The sequence below is a fragment of the Tyto alba genome, unplaced genomic scaffold (genome assembly GCF_018691265.1).
Source record: "Tyto alba isolate M040663 unplaced genomic scaffold, T.alba_DEE_v4.0 Super-Scaffold_9, whole genome shotgun sequence".
Taxonomy (NCBI): Eukaryota; Metazoa; Chordata; class Aves; order Strigiformes; family Tytonidae; genus Tyto; species Tyto alba.
In genome coordinates, this window is record NW_024881330.1 from 25,161,019 (window position 1) to 25,180,691 (window position 19,673).

Genomic DNA, 19,673 nt, shown 5'->3' on the forward strand with positions numbered 1-19,673 from the left:
CACAGAGGGCATCTTTATGACTTACATTCAAGCAAGGTCTTACATAGAGCCTCGAATAAGCTTGCCAGTCTCAAACACAACATTTCTGTTAAAAATCATAGTCAGTCAAAGCAATTCAGAAGACAAAGAGTACTTTTCCATAACTAGACAAGAGCCCTTTGTTCAGCCGCTGAGCCTTACTAAAGCCTGTAATTCTTTGCCATAACGAAAATGTTTCAACTGGTCAATGGCAGAAGTCAATTTGGTGAGATAATGTATTTAATAAATGCCATCCATATGCCTCTGATTGACGTTCTATAAAGACAATTGACCATGAAAAGCAGGGCAAACGGAGAGCTCTGCAAATAAGTAGCTGCTCCACAGGGAGCTCAGCTGCTGCAAGGAGGAACGAGCTCTTCTCCAAGCTCAGGACTCCCTGCCAAAACGCCACGTTCCCCACCGAAGATGGCAGGTAGCTCTCCATCATGCTCCCTGGAGGCATTAGATCATGGCTGTGTGTTTGACACGGGGATTTCATAACTTGCACCTCTGCTAGACACGAAATTAGGCCTTGATCTGGTCACCCTGAGATTACATTTAAGATTAGGACCACAGAGACTTAGATCCATCAAAACTTCAAACAAACCCAAGGCTTACGGCTCATTCTCCAGAGTCCACCATCTTTACCCTACTAGCTGCAGCAATTGCCTCAAACCTACCACAGAGGTACCATCTGCCCAAGAACCACAATCCCAGTACCTGACTTCAAACCCTGAGATACTTGTCCTGACTTGTTTCTGAAGACGAGGCTCTCATCTACTTCCTCGATAAGGATCTAGAAAAAAATGCAGAGAAAACATCTCTGCACTTTAGGCCTTAATATTAAGTCAGTTACAATGTAGACCTTGGGGCTAAGATATTAAAAAGAGAAACTGCTTCAGTGTTTGATCTCAGGTCAAGAATCATCCATTCTTTAATTTTTAAAAGATAAACTAACCTGGGAGGGAAACCTATTCCCAGAAAGTGGCTCCAGAGAACATCCAGATAAGGGGGAGTTGAACTGCAGCACCAGAATTGTAATAACTGAGATGGGTGGCAAAACTCAGAGCTCCCCCAAATTTCCAGTGCACAGCCATGCAGGCAGCTGTTGGATGAGAGCACCCAGATGTTCAGCCAGAGCAAGGGAAGCAGCCGTGGCAGATGCTGCTGGTTGATTCCAGGCACTGCCAAGCCACAGAAAGCAATGGACTGATAATTATTAATTCTATGGTGAGAAGAAAAAGCTCACGTGAGTTGGGGAGGGGTGGAAATAAATTAAGACTAAAAAAGCTTCCTGCCTTTCTTTGGAACTTACTTGGCAATACAGATTTAACACGCTTAGGAGACACACACACGGCATATAAATCTGAAACGCCACCTCTCTTCAGCACTTCTCCTCTAATTGCTATCTCCAACGTCTAGCTGCCTTTTTCAAAAATAACAACATTCCTCCCCCCCAACACACTATCAATTTTCCAAATTCCAAAAGCAAAGTAACCATTAGAAACAAATGCAGGAAAATTACAGCATCATGCTTCTAAAACACTAAATACTTTTGAAAAATATACCAAATATTACCCTTGGATCGTCCTTCAATAACTACATTTATGCCAATAAATCAGTGCTCAGAAGCTTACAGAAGAAACAGAAAGGCCACCCAGCTGATGTTGATGCCCTAGTACTCTATTTTGCTGAAGTCCTAAAAACCAACCCCACACACAAGCACTGCTGACGTGAAGCAGAGTCTCCAGACTCCAGAAACCTCACGAGGAGAGCCGCAATTAACCTTCTGCGAGGAGAGCAGCACTGTAATGCTGCGGCACGCAGCACAACCTGCTAGCCAGCAAAGTTTCCCAACACGCGCTTGGGCTTGCAGAGAGGACTGGACCATCACACAACCTCTGGAAAACCATTCGCCCCACTGCTGCAAAGCAGGATGAAACGGAAAGGTTTATCAGCCTCTTCCGAGTGGGAGCTGACAAGTACAGCTGGATACTTGGCGATGCTCTCTGGTGCTATTAAAATCAGTGAGAGCTGACTCCTGCTGTCATCAGGACTGGACCCAACCTCTTATAAGGCACATCAGGCCTCTCACAGAGTTTGCCTCTTCTTTCCAGCTGTTTCACGTTGAGCTCTTTTCCTACACTAAAAGCAAACCAGGAAACTTCCAAGGTAGCTAAAAAGCACCTTTTTTGCCACTCCCCCCAAGCCTGGGTGAATCCCCCACACCCACCGGGGTTACTGGACCCCACTCTGACCCGATGCCTCACCCCACGCTGCGTTGATGGCAGCAAACCACCCAGGCTGTGATCCACCAGCTTCAGCGTAGGCAATGCTTGCCACCACGTGCAGGTTGGCACAAACAGGTCAGGCTCCCCTTCACCCTCTGTGTCCCAACCACTACCCAAAAAAGCTGCCCCCCCCCCCCCCCCCGACACCCCCCCACCCACCCGCAGGGGAGCTGGCACGGCGCAGCAGAGCGCATCTGCGGCGCGACAGCCCATGGCAGGGCACATCAAGCACACTCCCAGCACTGACAAACAGCCCCCAAGTCCAGTGGCAGGTCCCATTTCCAGTACATTTTTAACACCGTTCTGACATCTACTTTGCCCTCCCAAATAAAGAGGTTTGTTGGTTACATGAAACAAACACAGGGAACTCACTGCTTTTGGAAACAAAATCCCCTGATGCCCTCCCCTCCCTTGCTCAGAAAACTCCTGGATAATTTACTTCATGAGAAATGAGAGCTTTTTACCTTACAGCTTTGTCTAGATAATAATAAAAAATAGCAAAACCAAACAAGGGGGAAGAAATTTAGAACTAAAACCACTTAAGAGTGCTCTGGAGAGCTAACAGGTTTTTTAAGCACCCATATAAAATTCCTCTTACAAACCGGACAGACTTCTGCAGAGATGACAGATTTAGCATCTATCTTTTTCCAGAGACTGGTCTACAATATTCTACCTTAAGGGAGCATGTAGCTGCTGCCAGACACAGGGAAACAAAACACACACCCAAAAAAAAAAAAAAAAAAAAAAAAAAAAAAAAAAAAAAAAAAAAAGGGGGGTGGGGTGGGGTGGCGGGAGAGGCAGGGAAGAGAAAAGGTTAAAAAAAAACATCCTCCCTTTACTTTTCCAATCTCTCCACAACTTTCTGGCAGCATCGAGGGCGTTGCACCACAGCCAGGCAGGCTCCCCCCCACCTTGCTCTCCCCTCAGCCCCCCTGAACCGCGCTGCCCGGGTACACCCCGACAACCCACCTCACACTGCCGCAGCATGTTCATCCTAAGGCAAAAACCCATAAAACTTAATACTTTACTAATTACTGTGGCAGTTTAATAGTTACAACACCATCAGAGAACTTCGTAATAACAGCATTTCTATAAAATTAAAGGATATTGTACCTCATTAGCCAAGGGTGTTTCTGCAATGCAGTTATACTTAACGGAAACAGGAGTCGGTGTCCTACACAACCCTTTTTTAATTAGTCCTTAAGAAAAGTGTTTTGCAATTGTATCCTTAGAAATCCCTAATGATGAGCCAGATTTCACGAAGGCTGTGACTGGGCTAATTTATACAATAGCTAGACAACTTCAAAAGTTAACCCAAGCTAGTGACATTATTTAGTTCAGTGGAGCGGCTCATTTTAATTGGATTAAGTTGTCATGGTTTTTTAATTTCATACCTAAACCTCAATTTATTATTTCCTGATATTTGCTCAAACACTGCAACAGTGTCACCTGCATGCCCTCTTCCCTCAACACAATCTCAGATCCACCGATGGAAAGGACCCCAAACCCTCTTGCTGGCTTTCCCCGGCTCCATGCCACGAAAGGATGGGAGCGCTTGGCCGGAGAGCGGCTTTTCCAGAGGTACAAATCCCGGCAACCCCGTTAATTGCATTAAGCAGAGGCCCCCGGTTAGCAAATACTCTTGGGGCTCGGAGGAAATTAAAAAAAAAAAAAAAAAAAGTGTAAACAGCAGCATTATCCCGAGCATCTCGCAGCCAGCCCGGAGGGGAAGCGCCGGCGGGGCCAGCGGCAGGCTCGGGCTCCGCGGAGCTGGCCGGGAGGCGCGCAGCGCTGCGCACCCGCGCAAGGAGAGGCGCAGCAGCGCGGCGTACCCGAAGGTTTTGGGGAGTCCTGAGCCGCGCAGGCTTTTTTTTTTTTTTTTTTTTTTTTTTTTTTTTTCTTTTTAGCAACCGGCCGGGATGGGCTGATTTTGCAAGCGGACGCTCCCGCCTCCCCGCCCGCGCAGCCGGGGGGCCGCGGCGTTTTCCTCGGGCGGCCGCTCGGACACGCTGCGCCCCGGCCGGGTACAAAGTCCCGTGGGACGCAGCGCCCCGAGGGCTCCCGGACCCAACCCCACGCCGCTGGCGCCCCACGGCCGCCGCGCAGCCCCCCCATTTCTTCCGGGGCGGCAGGAAAAGAGGCGCCGGGGGGGGGGGGGGGGTGCTCCGGGGCCAGCAGGCGACTGGGTCGTCGCGGCAAACTTCGGCTGAGGTTCGCTGGAGGGCGGCAGGGCTCTCCGCTCGGATTCGGGGGGTTTTGGGGGGGCTTTTTTTTTTGGGGGGGGGGGGATGGTGGGTGGCGGAGGGGAGGTTGCCTGCCGTTTGCAGAGCGCTCCGCGATCAACAGATGCCCTCCGGGAACCCGCCCGCTGCCCGGCGATGCCGCGGAGCAGGGCCAGGGCTGCGCGCCCCGCGCTCGGCACACGGAGCCGCGGCGGCCGCCCCCGTCCCGTCCCGTCCCGTCCCGTCCCGTCCCGTGGGCTTCCCTCCGCCCCCCCCCCCCCCCGGCACTCACCGGCTGCCCGGAGGCGCAGGCCACGAAGCTGACGGTGAGCGCTAGCCACACGCCCCGCATTATTCCCGCGGAGCCGGCGCGGCGGCCGCCTGGGGCCGGGCACAAAGGAGAAACCGGAGGGGGGGGGGGGGGGGGAGGGCAGCGCCTGGGGAGGGGGGGGGGGGGGGCGGCGGGGCAGGGCAGGGCCGCGGGCGCCCTCCGGCCCGCCGCGCTTCTTCCGCTCCTCTCCGCGCTGCGCTCCGCCGCTGCCCGCCGGGCCCGGTGCTGCGCGGCGCTGGGGCGCCCGGGCTGCGCGCTGCCGGCTCCGCCGCCCTCCCGCCCTCCGCCCCGAGTGCGCGGCGGCGGCGGCGCGGCTCCCAGTTAAACCCCGCAGAAATTCCTGCAGGATTACAACACAGATTGGCAGCTCCCCCAGCCAGTGGAAGGAGCCGGCGCGCCGCCGCCGCCGGCTCTCGCCCCTCGCAAATTCAAGCAACTTTCCCCCCCCCCCCTCCTTCTCCTCCTCCTCCTCCTCTCCGGTCTCCCCTCTCTCGTCCTCCCCCCCAGTGGAAAACATGAGCAGCGCCGCGGGCCGAAGGAGCGAGGGCTGGCCCGGTGGAGGAGCGGGGACGTGGAAAGGCTCCCGCTTTTCAAGGGAAATCTGGCCGCTGCCGCGTGTTTTTAGGGCTCTGCCAACGGGTTTCGCGCGGCGGCTCCGCGCCACCCTCCCGAAATTAGGCTGGCTGGCAGCATCAAGTGTCGGAAAGAACAGGACAGAGGGATTAAAAATCACAGCGAGGGGGGATATCCCGAGATGTCAACCCATTTTACATCCCCACTTGGCTTTCTGCCCCAAGAATATTTTCTCTTTCCATTTTTTTTTTTTTGTTTGTTTCACTTTTCTCCCTCAACAAGAAGACTAGGAACTTTTAGGGATGAGGGGGTGGCAAATAAGAGACGACTGCGATTTGCACCTAGTTACATGGATCCAGAATCTTCAAAATAAATATTGGAGGAATTGACAGCACCAAGAATGCGTGCTCCAGAAGCCAAAACAAGAAGTCTTGCTATGACTAGTCCACGGTATTTCTCAACTGGGGAAAATGGTGGTGTTACAGAGCTAAGGAGCCTCAGCCTGATCCACTTGCCTATGCCAGCACGCTTCCACCACTGAACGTGTCCATAGATTACATCAGTCATTGGCCATGGGAAAAGAGCAATAACCAGGAAAGCAAGATACATCAGCCTCGTTTGCAAACTACCAGTTGTGATTTAATTCAGAAGGCTGCAGGCAGCGTTTTATAGCCTGAGTCAAATGGTCACAAGGACCCTAATGGTCTCTTTTATTTTAGCAAAACCTATTCCTCTTAGAAGACCCTGGCCCCAGAGCGGGGAAAAACAGCCCAGGGACATTCCCCGGGCAGATGTTTTTCCTAGTCAGACGTTTTTCCTTCACCTTGCTCGCCCCATGCTCTGTGGATCCGTTCAGCTGATGGGTGGTGTTGAGATCCCAACCGCCTTCAGCTCCCACTCTGGTTGCCTTCCTATCAAAACAGAAACGCCAGGTAAAAAGATACAATAAAGTTAATTTAGCACAAGCAATCTCTCACTCAACTCATCGCTCTCCCAGGAAAACACACATCCCTGGAGATCCCTGTGCAGTGTGAGATGCAGTGGCTGGCGCTGGGCTGGGGCGCAGAGGGACCCTTGGCCCCAGAGGGGTAGGTGGCTGTGCCTGGAGTGCTCTCGCTGTGCCCGACCCAGTCCCAGGAACGTGATACCTCTCAACGATTACCACACTTGCTATTTCTAGATCCACCTTCCGGACATGCCATGTCATTGATTTTTAGGCTGCATTCCCCACTGAAATCTTACCAGATTTTCAATGGTCCGCTCCTTGTGGGTGTCACACACAGATTGTTTAATATATTCCTTATACTAAACAGACTGTTTAATGTAATCCTTCTCCTTCAGAGTATGTTGCAAATGCTTAGGACCCAATTCTGTGTATCCTCTTCTGTGGTAGGCAGCAGGACTGCAATCCAAGAAACAACAATTTCAGCGCTTGCTTGATGTGGGTGAGTGAAATGGAGTGAAGCAAAGGGAGGAAAACTCTGGTTGGGCCAAATCTATAGGACCTTACATAGGCACGGGGTCTTACAGTCAGCCCTCTCTGCGGGGATGGGAGAGATAAAGAGGTTGCAACTTGCCCCAAGTCAAAGCAGAAACCAGAAATCAGAAACCAGAAATAGCATTTCTTATGCTGGCAGGACCCTTAACAGCAGGAAAACAGAGCACCACATTAGAAACAAATAACATAAAAGACCAAATGTGAAGACAGAGAATCTGAGTACAGAGAGCACCCTAAGGGCTGTCAGACACCAAGGGACATGTGATTTACTGCAGTAGGGTGGTTTTTTTTAGCATTCAGACCTTTCAGGCATGTCTTTAGCAAATAAACCAAGCTCACCTTTTCTTTCATGCTACAGTCCATGATTATCAGGGATTTACGTGCTCAGTAGAATCTATCAAAGACCAAAATACCATCTGCAGCCAGTGAAGAGAAGGCCTTCCTCAGGCAAAGGCAACAGCAGCTAATGGGCTCCTCGTGGACCACAAGTGTCCATATGGGCACTGCCCATGAAGGACTTGGGGCTAAGACCTGCAAAACCTCCTCATTTCTACACACATCCTTAAACCTGTGCAGGGGCAATCTCTGATGCCAAGCACGAAGATAAGAACATACGCTAATACTAGAGGGAGCAGAACTGAAGACCAGAAGCTAGACAGATGATTGGGAAAGATAGAAATGAACATGAGGAAGAAAGAAGAGAAAAGAAATTACCCTTGTAGGTCACAGAAATAACAAAAGATTGTCTTGGGACCCACTTGCTGCCTCCCCACGCTCCTGAGGACTGTGGCTGGGAGCACCATACTGCGGCAGGAGCATTTCCATGCCTGCTCCCATGGAGAACGGTTGTGCTATCTTATCATGGCCCAGTGCTCCAGCACCTGGGCCTCTTGTCACCCTGATTTTACAGGGACAGAATCAAGTGGAAAGCCCAGCACAAAGCTGAAACCAAGTGTTTTTAACCCAAAGGAATTATGTAATTAGAACTGCAATGAGAAGGTAATTGGAGCCAGGTGATGAGACAGAGCTGTCAAGAGAAAGCTGCAGGCCTGGGCGTTCCTGATGCAGGCTGTCAGATAGTGACCACCATGCTGCCTTTGTGCCACCCCAAGTCCCCCCAGCCCTCCAGCGGGCACCAGCCACCCGATCACAACTTCAATATCAAGTCAAACCAGGCTGGAGTGTGATTAATGTGAGATTAAGGGACAAACTTCACCAAAGGCCATTTTTTAACAAAACATGTTCTGTTCTGGAAGAATGCAAGAGGACCTCACATGTAGCACGTGCAGTGTGGTCATCAACTACAGTAAAGCCCCAACTATAAGCCAAATGTCAGCCAAGTTTGAAAATTCAGCCTTGGATCTCTCCTAGGGGGAGATAAACCTCCTGGATTTGTAGCCTGCGTTCCCGGCTCTGGCTTGTTTGCACTGTGAAGTCAAAGCATCGAGTGACTTCACACAAACACAGACATTTCTATAGCCAGGAGTACTGCAGAGCACAGACAGGGCTTTGAGGACCCTTTTAATGGGATGCGCCAGGGAGTTACTGGAATTTTAGGGAAGAGTCGTGGTTAGAAAGAGATGGGGGCTGTGAAAAAGTGAGTTTGGACATCTTGGGGAAAATGTTCTCCAGCCTATGGCTGCTGAGGCACTGTTAAGGATAAGTGTTCTTAACAAGTTCCCGAGTGCTTCCCAAGCATTAATTTCTGCATGGCCAAGTCCTGCAGGTGACTTGCACAACCAGCAAGGCTAAGGAAAGAGAACTACATGGGAAGGAGAGCTCCTAATAATGCAGTTTCTCCATTAAGATTTGGCCAATGATGCAAGGTGTGATTGAGAACGCTTGGCCCAAAGCACCAGCAAACACCGCAAACCCCTGAGCCTCATGCTGCAGTCAAGTGGGTGATGAGGTGATGTTGGCCAGAGCTAATGTTTGTTGTATAAATGATTGGTGGCTGTATTTGTGCCCAGGATGGGATAGACTTGGCATCACATTCAAAGGTCATAAGAGGTGGCAAATTTTCCCAAAGAACTTACTCAAAGAGGAGCAGAACCAGTGAAAAGGAAGAAAGCAGCTGACATTAAATCTGAACCCATGCCAGCAATGATCTGAAATAAACTTGCTAAAATATGTCGGTAGGACAGTCCAGAGTGAGATTTATTACTACATCCCCAAACTCCCAAATTGTATGCTTCTAATTTAAGAACAATTGAACTACCCATCTCTTCTATAATAATGCCTCACTAAATATTTACAAGTGCAGTGATGTTCATTTCCGTATGATAATCGGAATTCAGGGATGAGGTAGGATGGGACTGGTGCTCACGGGACCATTGAACCACAGGAGAGGTGGTGGCAATTTTTGGTAACATGTCACTGAATGGTTCTTTTCTGCATCAGTTCTTAACAGTGTAATAACACAAACATGCATTCTTCTTCAACAAGCTCTTGTTTCAAGGGTACCTCTTCTAAGAATCCCCAAAATACCCTGGGACATCTTTGTTTCTTTTGATTCAAAGGCTTCTTCTGCTATGCAGCTTCTGAATCATAGATTTATGGAGGTTATTTATTTTTTATTCCACCTATCTGTTTATTTTGGTTAGAGATGAAGTACAAAATATGTCTGCACAGACCTGTGCACTCCCTAGTAGCTGAAACAACAGCAGGACAGGAGCTAAGGGCACTGTTAAGCAACTGGTGCTTGTTGTGTTTCCTATGGCATTGCCAGGGCTGTACAGTTTGACTGTATCTGGTTTATGATGTGGTTTATAGTTCTGGGCTTTATATGAATGCAACAGAACGTCTGAGCTTGGCCTGCAACTTAGCTGGGCAACAACTGACAACAGAAAACTTGCAGCAAACAAAACTTTTTTGATCGCTTTCTGTGGAAAAGAGTAGTGGTAGGGAGGCCTGGTGAAGAAGAAAAGGTTGGCATTACGGGCAGACCACAAGCAGCAGCCTCTTAAGAGAGGGTGGGTTGGGTGAAGCAGGCCAGGAGAAGCCTGAAAATTGAGCTGTTTTGTGTTTGTCGTGCAACAAAAAGAGTATCGATGCAAAGAGACAGGAAGATAAACCTAAGGTGGGGGCTTTGCTCCAGCGACAGCTGCAGAGGGGGATGCTGCAGGTGGGGTGGGTGGGGGGGATCTGGAATAAGCTCCTGCTTGGTGAGAATGGCGTTAGCCAGCTTCCCAGAAGAGTTACAGCCAGAAAGTCGTGACCCCCGCCTAGGGGGGGGACATCTGAACCCGTCACTCATCCAGATTCAAAGATGGCCTTTACACCTGGCATGAAAGCCGGGCTTTGGCAGCGCTCCTAGAGCAGGTCTCATTCCCTCCTATTCAGCAAGTCTCTGAAGCTTTTAAATGTAAGATACGTGCCTGGAGTGCCTTGCTGATTTGAGGGTCTCTTTTCCAGGTGAGATGCCTACCGAGCACCATAAGCAAAGTGAATGACACAATACTGACAGCTAGGACCACCATTATGAAACTTGGCCAAAGAAACATTATAATCCCAGCTTTGGCTCTGGATGTTAACTGTTGTCAGAAATTCAGTGTCACTTTGTGCTGGCCTCCTGAAGAGGGTAAAATTTCCACACTGTCATTCTAGCCAAGGCTATTACACTTTTTTTTATTATTATTATTATTATTAGGACAAAATGTACGTTTAAAATACAAAAGATAATTCTTTATCTCAGAAAGTTTCATTTAGAGCCATGGCTCGATATTTGCCCAAGACATTTGCATACCTGGAAGTGTCTTATATGTGATGATCCCTGTGAATGAAATGCATTGTTGATTTAGTTTATTATCCCAAAAGATGATATCGTGGTTAAGGTTTGTATGCAGTACATCAGGAGAAAAACACGGAAGAGTTGAATTGAAAGAGATTTTAATTCTGCCAGGTATACTGCTGAAGTTAATGAAAGTCAGTTAGACATACATTTGGCTGCTGGTGCTAACTGAATAATACAAGTAATAACAGAGGCATCTTTTCAATTCCTGATGAACATGAGTAATTTCCATTATCTTAAAACGTGTAGGAGTTATGAATTATAGGTGCAGAGATTGCCCAACACTTTTTCATTATTATATCTTGTTGTCAGTTGCTTATACATTTGCCAAAGTTTAATGCATCAAGCAGAAATTTCCTATGCTGGGTATCAGCCTCCGGCTGACTTTATTTGTTTCATTTTATTTTTGCTTTGCAAGTTTTATCAAGAATGGTGCATCTGTATCCAAGAGCAAGGTTAGGAGAAAGTATGTTATTTTGTCTATGTTAAGCCAAGTTCCTTCAAATGTTTATCTAAGAAGATGTTTTACCTCCATGCATGGAAGCAAAGAGCAAAAAATTGGCAAAAGGAGTCAACCAAACACCAGAAATTTGCTTTTCAACACATTTGGGAAATTTTTGCCAAATTTGGACCAGGTCTAAGCATTACTGTCTTTGCAGTTTGTACATGCTCAGTAGAAACTTATTAAATTCTGACATCTAAAAATCCCATCTAGGCCAGGCAGGCATGTTCCAGCTCAGAGCCACAGAAATCTCTCTGTGGTTGGTCTCCAAATAAAAGGGCTGGCTGTACGTTTCCTCTCGGCACTTGCGAGACAAGGTCTGCTGTGTGTTGCTGCGCAGTGAGGGGGAAGAGAAGGGAATTATTTGATTTACTCGTGGAGGAATAAAGAGAGGGACAGTGGGTGTAAGAGTTGGAGAGTGAGGAGGAAGAGAAGGGCTGTGGGGAGGGAGCAGCGTGGTGGGAGAAGGACAAGAGCGAGGGTTGAGGGGGGCATTGGCACAGAGGGGCGAGTGCCAGGGCATCAGACCCAGGGTAGGTGATACCCACAGGGGCAGCGAGGGAGGAAAGCAGGGCGATGCAGTGGCTGGGGTGGCCGGGAGAAGAAGGGGAGGGAGACAGTCCTGCCAGAGACAAGATGCTAACTGCCCATCACTGGGCAACTGTGTTCTCCTCCAGACCTGGAAATTACCACCGCCGGACATAAGGTTCCATGTTCCTCTGCTGTCAGCAAATAGCAACGGGAAGATGTCTGTCTGCCCCAACGCTCTGCATTGGCTGATCAGCATAAATAATAGGCTGTGTAGTGAGAGATAATGTTGTCAGTAAGATCCATGAAACGTTTTGTTGCAGAAGTTGAAAGCTATGGAGACAATGACAAAGATGACTGTAATTAAAGATGGTATCATAAGGCATTAGCTGCAAGGACAACCTTAATTCTGATGTTTTTCAACTCTGAGAGCTTTGCTTTATAGCTTGAATGTTTTTATAGCAAAAGTTTTATTGATGTTACTCTTAAAATATAATGCACAACTTGTCACACTTAGGTTAACCAATTTCTGTTGTCTGGCCCTGGAAATCTGTCCCCATGTGAGTAATGCTTGCACGCCTGAAAAAAACACTGGAATTAATTGACACCACTTATCACCTCCTAACTGATGGGAAGAAACAGATACTGCAGGACTTGCCCATATACTATATTGAGCATGCTAAAGTTAGTCCAGATTTGTGTTTAATTGATGAAAGTATTTTAGAACAGTATCTGCTACCTCTTGCCTGCTCATACGTTATTGTTCAGATATAATATATAAATATATTTAAAATAAACATATATTCCAACAGCAAGTGAGCATCTGTCTGTGTCAATCCTTATCACAGCTATTTGGGTTTTTCACATTTTTGTTTCTCTCTCTGTTGCTGTTGTTTTTACCTTCTGAGGAAGGAACTGGATCCAGAGCCAAGAAAAGTAAAATAAAGATGTGTCCAGGTCATATATGTTTCAGCATATTTATTCCAATCTCAGGATATACATCCTGTGAGCATCAAAACAAATTAGTCTGCAGTACAAGGAGAGACTATGGTCTGACTGTTTCTAAGAGAAAATGCAGCTGGAGTTTCCATGCTAGAGAAAAAGCTTCGTTTTCATGTTAGAAGCTGTTCTTTTTTTTGAGTGTAATTGCAAACTCATTGGGAAGTCCGACACCCAGGTGAGGAGAAAAGCCATGAGGTGACGTGGTGTGGGGCTTCCCCTGGCTGGAGCATCCCTCATTTGGGGTTTCTGAAATCAAAGAGTAATACAGACATTCTTGATAATGACCAGCTTCCTAATGATAGTAAAATGGGAATTATGCAGGGCTGCAAGCAAAAGACAAATTCTGAATGAGAGAAAATGAGTTCAAAGCATGTGATTAAATAGTGGTAGGCTTAAGGTCTTAATTCTTGTCTCCCACTATGCAAAGCAGGAGTAACTCATTTGTAGTCAGTGAAGCTACAGAGATGTAAAATGGCATCGGAGGAGAATCAGGCCATTGTTCTCTGCAAAACTCACTGATAAGACATTAATTACTAAAGAGAAAATGCCATCAAAAGGATTTTAAATGCTTTGCAGAACTCAGGAGACAAACTCATTAAATGCTGTGTCGTACAGGGAATTAGTTCCAAATTTGTGAATGCAGAGAAGGCGAATGCTGCACTACAGATAAATGGATGATCATTTTGAAAGCCTTCTTCGGAAGGCCTACTTTCTTTCAGCGGGGGAGCCAACCCCACACATTACATCCAGAGATGTGAAACAAATCCAGATAAAATAAATCACCCTGAACCTTGGTCCATTTCACACTCTGAATCCCAGCCAACTGCAGTTGTTTAAGGTTTGTAAAAGTTCACTGGACTCTGTTTCCTGCCCAGCCTGTCTCCCCTTCCTCCCCTCCACTCCCAGCTCTCGTCTTAGGTCAAGCCAGGATTGGAAGCAGAAAAGCTAAACACCAGTCAGACGGCATCATGTGCGGTCTTTCTAACTGAACACCCGGTTCAAGTGCTAGAAATCTCACTGGGGAAAATCCCAGCTCCAGGGATATTGTAAGATCTATGGTAAAATTCTCATCTGACCTCTCCAAGGGCAAGATTTTACCCTCATCATCAGTATAACCCCCAGATAGTTTTGCAGACCCCAGTTGCTGAGAAAGGGTGACCAAGTATTTGAAGCTTCTGATGTCTTTTTGAAGACATCAACATTAACTGCTTTTTGAAGCAGTTAACCCTCCATTAAATCCATCATGGAGGAGATTAAGCTTATTAATATACAAGAAAGCACAGCAGAGGAGTTATTAGAGAGAAGAGAAAACATGACCATGTCACAGGGACAGTGCTGCGTGTCACAGCCACCACATGTGCCGTGTCCTGCTGTGGGACCCTGGATGCTGAGGCCCCCAGGCCAACATCATGGATGTCTTGAGGGTACGTTTTTGCCCCAGGCTTTAACAGTGATGAACAGGATGAATAATTACCCCCAGCTGCCTTTTGCTTTGGGCATGGGCAAAAGTCCTGCAGCAAGATGCCATGAATCAGGCTTTTCAGGGCTGAGGGTCTGCATTCAGCTGTGTGATGGGATGAGGGAAGCGACACAAGAAAATGCACTTGTCCCATGAGCCAGGGGCAAGGTGGGGATGCCAGGACAGTAAGTCCCTAACACATCACCTGTGTGCAACACTGTGTTGTGATCTGATGGGGTGACTTCATTCCTGTCACAGGATCCGTGCGAAGGAGTCCTTTAGAATGTCCCCTCTGTCCCAGGTCTTTCTTGTCACTGTTGTTTGAACCCAGCCACTTGAAGCAGGAGAAGGTTCAGACTATGTCATTGGCGTCACTGAGTACTGATCACACTTTGGGACTGGTGGCAGGAGCTCAAAAGGATTATTCACAGTCCCTCCAGCTGCCAAAGAGGCCATCCACTGCAGAGCAGCAGGAGTGGTTCCCTGGCTCACAGGAGGATGCGTCTGCCACAACAGCAATGTCCTCGGCTGCAGGACTTGCCTTGTCATCCCCATCCAGCCCTGGGCACCTGCAGTTCAGATTCCTGGGTGACAAGAATAACAGCCATAGTCAAAGTGGTTGTGGTAACACAGTCTCACTCCTCAAAACAGGGACAACTTTTGCATCGGCCAGAGACTGCCCCAATTATGTCTCCCAGTGGACAGCTCTGCAGCCTCACAGATGTAATTTCCAGCTTAGAGTGGCACAGTGAGGCTGTTACCTTTCCCTTGCACATATTGAGATGGATGCTCTTCTGCTACCAGATAATTCAGAGTTCTCATGCCCCATGTAGTCTTTGTGCTTCCATGGTTTGGCTGCACTTGGTTGGAGTGTCGTGGCTGTCAGTCCTCTCATATAATTCTGGGCAGTAGTGCAGATGATACACCTGCAGATTTTTTGGATCTTTCCTACTCCAGTCGAGGATATCAAGTCTGATCGAGTGAATGTGACCACAGAGGTGTGTGGGCAGTCACCAAAGGTGCAATGTCTTAGACACAAAACGGGGAGTGACCTGGAGGATGTCCAGCTACATGGTTTGAGGAGGGTAGAGGTTCTGGTTGTCCTGTTACAATGGCAAGAGTGGCTGTGGGCACCCCTGTGCCAGACTGCATTGCTCACTGGGGTGGCACATGTCCAGGTTGGCTGACTGAAGGTGGTTGAGACCATGAGTGGCAGGAAAGTGTGTGCTGTTGGCTAGAGAGATGTACAGCATGAGATCCTTCGATGTAGGTGGCCAATGGCTACCTGGGGCTCATCTGACCTGCCCCGTGCTGTGTGTGATTCTCCAGAGGCAGCAAGAGTATGTGGTCATGGATCGAGGTAGAATGCAGAGAAAGTGTGAGCCAGAGGAACCACCCAAAGGTTCTGGGCAGGACCAGAAGTCAAGACATATGTCAGAGGTCAGGGAAAGGCTTAGAAGCAGCCACAATGGGTTTAATTTAACAGGTGAATTAATTGCAAGCACTGTCTGGAGCAGCCGATCACTGTGCTCAGCTCCAAGGCTAGCCAGGAGAGTGTCCCTATCCAGCAACAGGCCACAGATTGGGGGAGCCAAGGCAGAAGGAGCATCCTTTTTTTGTGAGTGATATATTTTGAATCCAAATCTACATGGGACCTCTTTTAGTAATAAATTTATACTAAATGAGGAAAAATCTTAGAGATCTCCTTTTACTGTGTTTGCAAAGGCATCTTTTCAAAGCGGGCCAAAAAGTAAATTAATAGTATGAAATAAAAAAGAATTAAAGCAGCCAACATCAAAGTCATGGCTATGCTGCTTCAGTGTCCCATCACTGGCCATCAGCTTGCTGGAACTGTGTCCGTTCCAGTGTTTTGTTAAAATACTGCATTGGGAACAGTAATTAAACAGATTCTGATGATGGTTTTTAACACATGCCAGCTGGCTCTCAGCCAGTGTTGAAGCAGAAACATTGTGCAAACTCATGGTCAATGATGACTTTGATCTTTGAAGGGCTTTGTAGTGGCGGAAGGAAATGGGAGGATAGGAGGGAGGGAGAAGGGTGCGAGCAGTGGGGAGAAAAAAAGAGTAACATGCACTGGAGTGGGAATTATCTTCTGCACCTTGACAAAAGCAGTGGGTGCTTTCTTCCTTCCCCTCTTTTTTTATGTGGGGCAGTAGGCACAGTCATAAACATTATCATAAAGACCCATTTTTCTTAATGGCAACCCATATGAGTAACAAAAGTCCCTTGAATATTCCCACATGTGTGCCATCGGGATTGCTCTGTGAGCAACTTCCTCTGCATGCTGGCTTGCAGTAGCTGGCCCTGCCAGTGCATTAATGTACACTGGACACTGCTGGAGTCCTTCAGGACAGAACCTGGGACAAAGGTGAAGAAGAGGTCTTCTGTGGCCAAGAAAATCAAACACACGTGCTATTCAGATTATCTGCTTAGACATTGCCTGAAATGCTACAACAGCTCTTTAGGCACAAGGAAAGTTGTTGCTTCTGTCCCACAAGGTTCTTCTATTTAGATGTTGCATGAACAAGGATCAGGGATAATGGACAACTGCAACCGGCAAGAACAAGCAGAGAGGGATGTTTCTACAGTTTTGAACAGCTACTTCAAATTTGGTATGACTTTCCCACATTAACAGTTAGCAACGGGCATGAAGAAGGAGAACCACATTGTCCTTTTTAAGCCTTAGAGATATGCAGATGGTTTAGGTAGATGATGTTGCTGATTTCCAGGCATAATGCTAGCTGTGCCTTGGTCAGCAATGAGCCTGTGTTCCCAAGTCGTGCTGGAGGGCTCTGAATGTTGGTGTGCTCTCTCTCAAGTGAACCTCATTTCAGAGATCACAGCTGCTTTTATTCTAATATTCTTATGCAATTCTTCATAGAAGTAGGATTGTCCTGACAGTACAAGCTGCAGTGTTTCTGTAGTAGCACAGGAAAGCTGGAAAACCTTGCAAAAATCTGCACATTGAAAAAAAAAATATCTTTATTTCCCTTCCAAATTCTTCAATAATGTTAGATGATGACACTTATGATTTTCCCTCTTTCTTCTTTTCTGTAGTGAATGACATTTTAAATTAATTAACTTCCAACACTGGAAGGACACATTTAACAGCCATGGGGTTTTGGTGTGGCTCCTAAGAATTTCAAAGAATAAAGTTCTTAATGAGTTCTCCTGTGCTTTTACCTGCACAAAAGATGTGTCAGTGAGACTAACCTTTATTTTAGTTCGAGGGCTCCAGCAGACAACTGAGTTAAGTAACTAACCTTGTATCAGCTGAGCTTCCAGAAATGTCAATAACCATCTATGTGCACTCTTCACCTGCTCTAATTGCAAGGTGAGGCAACTCAGCATGAACTCTGGTGGGCGAGTTTTAAACCAAAGCATTTCCTTCACAACTGAATGACAGTCATTCAGTTTCGTATCTATCTGAGCCACAAGAAAACAATAAGCTGGAAAAGATAAGCATGTTGTTTACAGAATAGCGTCTGGCCCCACTGAGAGGAGACCTTGAACTGGAATGTAAGTACAAGCAATCTGTGAACCAGTCTTGCATTTTATGCCAGTCAGGTCCTCTGTGTGGACGTATTTAATTGATTTACAACTGACTAATAGCAAATAAATTTATGTAAATTAGTTCTAAAGCAATTTAAGCGTGCACGATGTACCTCGTCCTCTTAATTAAAATCCTATTAATTAATGCAGTTTTTGTGTTTATACAAAACATATTGCAAAGTTCTTCAGATAGTACACCTTGAGCTCTAACAGCAAAAATGGCCATGGCATTGAATTCTGCAGAAATACGCAGAAGTACAAATGCCATATCCAGAAAAAAACCCCTGACAATTATGCCCACCATGGTTTTAAGATGATTTCCCATGTGCTTCTCTGATGTGTCTCATATAATTTGAACATCTTTGCTTTCTGAGTTTGTTTGGATGATGCTGAGGCAGGCTTGCAGAGAAGTGCTAAAGGAGAGCAGCAAGAACTCAGAGGCTTTCCCTCAACATAATGGAGAATCTCTTGCACGTACCCACTTGGTCTCCCTGTTGTGCTGTCTGCTCCCGGGATGCTGCTCCCAGCAATGCAGGGAGCCACCAGTGCTGCAAGGTGAAAGCCGCAGCTGAAATAATTGCCACCTGCACTTTTAATTGGATTTTTCCCAGATGGATAGACACATGTGTGCACACAGAGACGATAATGCTAAATAACCACCTTACAGGGCATTGATTAACCCCACCTTTCACAGATATATGTAGAACTTAGAGCTTCTACAGTAACAACAGGAGCTGATAATAAATGGTGCATCCTATGACGGGCACCTGCTCTAACTGCAGTAGTGCTTGTCCACTGCATGGAAAGAAACTGGGACAGCTCACTGAAGACTGGGAGGCTGTCACATAGCAGGAGCAATTCAGACACAATAAACGTAGCCGTGCTTTGCTGGAAGGCCTAATACATAGGGCATTTGAAAATGTTGTCCTGTATAGCTAGGGTCTCACCTCTACATCCCAGTGCAGAGCTAAGCAAAGCCTGATAAGAGTAGCATTGCATTATGGGCTTTCCTTATTTAGTTAAGTATTATCTTCCGAAATACTTGATTAAACTAGAGTCACTGTTTTTGTTGGAAAACCAGATTACTACCATCCTTACTCTTCTGGAGTGCTGCTCTGTCCATGTGAAAGGTGAAAGGGAGTTCCTAGAGGATATTTAGTCACAGCTTAAGCAGACCTTGATTTTTCAGTTGAGTTTGATGGCTCGCAAAGTTACTCCTCCCTTAATGAGCCCCTGGGGATCCAGTTGTGTATTTTTTCAAGATCTGTGATGCACATATGTATCTATCTGGCATCCTCCCAAATCTTTTCAAAGATAAAATGTGAAATGAACATCTGGTTCACACTATTACAATCTTTATTAAACACTAATTTCTTCTCCAGAAAAGCACCATCTGCCACAGCTCCAGCCCTTGTTTTCTAACATGGATTTTTCTTCAGAAGTACACAATGAAATAAATCTTCACCAGTAATAGTCCCCAGAATTTCCTGAGATGAAAAAGCATTGTGACAGTAGTAGGGTCCAAGAGTTGATTTGTTTCAAATATTCTATGTTATTATTTAACTCAGTAAGAAACCATATTATCAAGGATACTAGGTCCACTTCACATTATAGAGTTCCCTTGAGCATTTCGATAAATCCATTGCTGATGGATTTGACACTTTCCCAGCAGCTTAGAGTGATGGGTCTTCAAGCCTTGATAGTCAAGGTGCGGATTTTGCAAAATCTCCCTTCCTTCTCACAAAATTTTTGGAAAAGAGAAACAGCTTGTTATAGATATGTAGAAAGTTAACTTTCATGCCAGTTCAGTCCCTGTCCTTATGACCCCTGCTCTTAAGCCCAAAAACCAGGAGAGAAAACACCTCTGAGCCATCATCTGCTTGCCT

General features: G+C 46.8%; 1 protein-coding gene across 1 annotated transcript in view; it reads right to left on the reverse strand.

Moving 5' to 3' along the window:
• Positions 1-5,177, reverse strand: part of SDC2 (syndecan 2) — a 61,223-nt gene extending 56,046 nt beyond the window's left edge. Inside the window, exon 1 of the mRNA XM_042785911.1 lies at positions 4,824-5,177. Within this exon, the coding sequence (XP_042641845.1) occupies positions 4,824-4,883 (60 nt within the window). The 5' untranslated portion in view covers positions 4,884-5,177. The remainder of the gene's footprint in view (positions 1-4,823) is intronic.
• Positions 5,178-19,673: the final 14,496 nt, after the last annotated feature.